A 3,924-nucleotide genomic window follows, 5' to 3' on the forward strand; every position below is an offset into this window, starting at 1 on the left:
CGCACAGCTAACCACCTCTCCTCTTCAAGAACTTCGGGCAGGGATTGAGGGATTGCTTTTCCTTCTGGGGCTACTGGAGGGCGCGGGGGACTGCGCAGGGGTCCCTGGCCGGGGCCAGCTCACGCCAGGACGCTCAGTCCCCGCGGACCCGGCGCGCCCGGCGGAGGCGCTGCGAGCTGCGTGCGTTTTCGCAGCTAACTCACTGAGTTTTGGCCCGCGGAGTTCGTTTGCCTCCTCCCTCTTTCCTCTCCAGTGAATCACAGAACGGTGCTTTCTGCCTTAGCTCCCCCGGGAAGAGGGGGAGGAGGCACCGGCTTGTGGAGAGGCTCGATCAGTCCTTCTTTTCCGGGAGGAGGATGGCCAAGGGAGGGGACGCTTTGCCAGAAGGAGAGCTGCCGCTGCCAGAGGCTTACGGGACCCAGGGGGATGCCCGGGGGCCACCGCTTCGCGAATGTCGCCCTCCGCCCTCCGCGGACCCCGGCGGGGAAAGGACGCCGGCGCGAAGCTGGAAGGGGAAGCGAGTGCGTCACTTCGTGGGTCTGTTGATGAAGAGCCCTGTCGCCCATCCCGAAAGCTGCGCTTGCAAACTTTCCCCAGTTTACGGAGAAAGAGAGCGAAAGAAAGAGGAGAAACAACACCCTGCGTGGCAGACTCTTTCCTTTCCCGTCTTCCTCTTCAGATTTTCCTTAACTGGTTACTTTCCCCTCTGACACCCCCACCCCCTTACTCCTTTGTCCCGCCTCCCTTTTTCTTCTTTCTTTTTCTTTTTATCTTTTCGTTTTCCTCCCTCCCTCCCTCCCTCCCTTCCTTCCTTCCTTCTTTCCTTCCTTCTTTCCTTTCTTTCTTTTGGTAAGGGTCATGACATGACAGCTTTTTAAGTTGAACATCCTGTTCCAATAGCTGGCTTGCTGGCTTTTACAGCTTGATTTCTTCCTTAGCTTTCTTCTAAGTGAAGATACTGAAATTGCCCCGTTTCCTCCTGCCTCTCCCAGACTAACCAAGAGGGTGTCTCCAGCCAATGGGAAGGAAGAGGGCTTCTACAGTTCACCTTCCACACCGAGGCCAGTCTGCACTCCTGCCTGAAGACACCAGCATTTCCCAAACAGTAATCCAGTAATTTGGGAATTTGGGGAATCTTTTTCTCTCTTCTTTTGCTTTTACTGCCCCTCCTTCCCCCCTCCCTTCACTCCTTCCTTTCCTTCCTTTTTTCTCTCTCTTTCTACAGCCATTGTGAAAGCCTGTCATGATTGTAAAAGTACACCTGCTTTTACAAGAATCATAGAGTATTAAAGCCCTGCTCAAAGGCAGAAAAGGGATTTGTAGTACAATATCTCTTTTGGAAGAGACGATCCATGCCAAAAGCCACTGAAGTATTTGTTTCCTTGCCACACGTTTACTCGACAGTCATGTACTGAATACCTACATGGGCTGGTATGTCCCACATTCTCTCACTGTTCTCGTATACTTACACACACATGTACACATGTCCTCTATGTAGGATAATTCCAGTACCCCCAGGGATACCAAAATCCAGGGATGCTCTAGTAAAATGGCTCAGTATTTGCATATAACCTACACACATATCTGCTTATACTTTAAATCATCTACAGATTACTTATAATACCTAATACAATGTAAGTGCTATGTAAATAGTTGTTATATCATTTTATTTTTATTTGTATTAGTTTTATTGTTGTTTTGTTAACTTTTTTTTCTCCAGTATTTGTGATCCACAGTTGGTTGAATCCCAGGATGTGAAACCTGTGAATACAGAGATAACCACATATGCTTTAGAGTATTTATACGGTTCTTTACATACTTTATGACTTTTCCTTCCACTCCAGCTTTAAAAGGTATTCTTCCATTCAACAAATATTTGAGGAGCTGAGCCAAGGCTGGAGGCTGAGAATGTACTGGTGAACTAAATTCCTCTCTTGTGGTGAGGAAGAAAGATTCTGATCAACAAATCATCCCAATACACCAACATTTAACTTATGATATAAACATCCTGTAAAAAAGAGCACAATTTAAAGACATTTTAAAACAAACCTGACTTAGACTGTCTATCTGTGGTTATTAGATGGTTCAGGGAAGTTACCTTTAAACTAACAGGAGGTTACTTTGTCATCTCCTTTTTTGCAGACTTAGAAATCTGACTTCCAAGCCCATGCTTTTTAGAAGGTACTCTTCCTAAAAATGGGCCTTAAAAGCTTTGCCAGCCACAACGCACAGAGAGATTATAGCTGTCAGAGTTAGAATTCTAATCCCCACACGAGGAGGGGAGATATTCTGTGCTCAGGAGAGAAGTACTTAACCCTGGCCTTTTTGTTCTTATTAACTCTGGTCTTAAATGTTTATTTCTGAAGTAAGCAAGACCTAAGAAAGACCAAGCACTACTTACAATAAGTAGTAAGAGCCAAGAAACCATAACAGCTCACGGTTGACCAAATGAGATGTGACTCAAAGTGGAAAATCAAAGTCAGCTGGGTGCCCTACCCACAGCAGGTAAGGGTTATTTAACATTCCTAAGGAAGACATGGAGAATAAAATCAGAGGCTGCTGAATGAATGCCCTGGGCTGTACAGATGCTGGTATTATAAATACAAGATTGGGTTTCATGTACTCTACACAATAGCGTTAGAATCCTCACAAAGTCCCAAGTTAAAACTTCTCTATCCCATATGTTATTAGAACTTGTTAGTTCTTTCCTGATTTTAGAATCAACATTTTGTTGTTCAGGCATACAGAATCCCATCTTAGGTATATTTCACCTTGTATCTGCTCATATTACAACCAGACCTGTCTATTTTTGAATGGTTTTATCAAATATGAAACTTTAAGTACTGTTTGATTTAGTAAAAAGTTGAAAAAAATAGAATTGCTTAAAAATGAAATTAGAATGCACTAAGTCTTCAGGTGAGGCTTAACCTGGACGCGAGACTGAAGCTATCGGTTAAAATATGATCAAAATTTGGGAAAGAGAAGAGAAGGCAAAGGAAGGACACTTTAGGTAAGAAAAGAGAAAACCAACCAGCCAAAGACATGCTTGGATTGAAAGATTATAGGAAGTAATGTTAGAAAGTTCAGGTAACCCTAGCTATTGAGGAGCTTTGGAAAAGTATAAAGATCTGGAACTTGATTCTGGAGGCTTCAGGAGTGATAAAGTCCTTTGATAAAAGATTTTAATGAAGTCATCTGTGGGATGGATTTATAGGGATAAAAGTTACAAATGAGCCGCTTTAAAACTGCTTTCGTCCATCACACTTCAAAGAATTGTGATTTTACTCCAAGAGTACTGAATCTATTAACATCTTTTGGTGTTTCATTATAGCCAGGATGAAAATATATAGAAAAAGAAATCAAGGACATTTTCAGGGAGAGACACACCACTCTCACAGCTTGTGAAATATGTACAGTGACATATTCCTTAAAGAACTATGTGTCATTATGTTGTCTGATGTGGCAGAGGATGCATTAAAATCTTTAATAAATTAAGAAGAAGAAATAGACAAAAGAATAAGAGACCAAGATAGGACCTTGTTTGGTTGGATAATGGAAGAAGAAAGAAAGAATAGGGTAAATTGGGAGGATGATCACCACTAGAAAAGGATAATTCAACTGCAGTACTCAGGATAGGGTGAAGCAAGGTTTTGGATGCAGAGGGCAGTGAAGCAGTCAGTATGGGGAGCCCATTGGTGAATACAGAAGCTAAGAAAATCATGAACAACTACCGTGTTTCACCCCCAAATAAGACCTACCCCCAAAATAAGCCCTAGCAGGATTTCTATGCATTTGTTAAATATAAGCCCTACCCCAATAATAAGACCTAGTAATGGGCATGGCCATGCAGCATATCTGCATAGCCATGCTATGCATTTCAGCGCTGAGTGGTAAGGAAGACTGAAATACCTTGTACCTGCCACA

General features: G+C 43.1%; 1 protein-coding gene across 1 annotated transcript in view; it reads right to left on the reverse strand.

Annotated features, from left to right (window-relative positions):
* ARSJ (arylsulfatase family member J) overlaps positions 1 to 3,721 on the reverse strand; it is a 79,512-nt gene extending 75,791 nt beyond the window's left edge. The window contains exon 1 of the mRNA XM_012810344.2: positions 3,485 to 3,721. Coding sequence (XP_012665798.2) covers positions 3,485 to 3,721 — 237 coding nt within the window. The remainder of the gene's footprint in view (positions 1 to 3,484) is intronic.
* Between the last annotated feature and the right edge of the window lie 203 nt (positions 3,722 to 3,924).

The sequence above is a fragment of the Otolemur garnettii genome, unplaced genomic scaffold, assembly GCF_000181295.1.
Source record: "Otolemur garnettii isolate 467f Iridium unplaced genomic scaffold, OtoGar3 scaffold00129, whole genome shotgun sequence".
In the NCBI taxonomy this organism is placed as follows: Eukaryota; Metazoa; Chordata; class Mammalia; order Primates; family Galagidae; genus Otolemur; species Otolemur garnettii.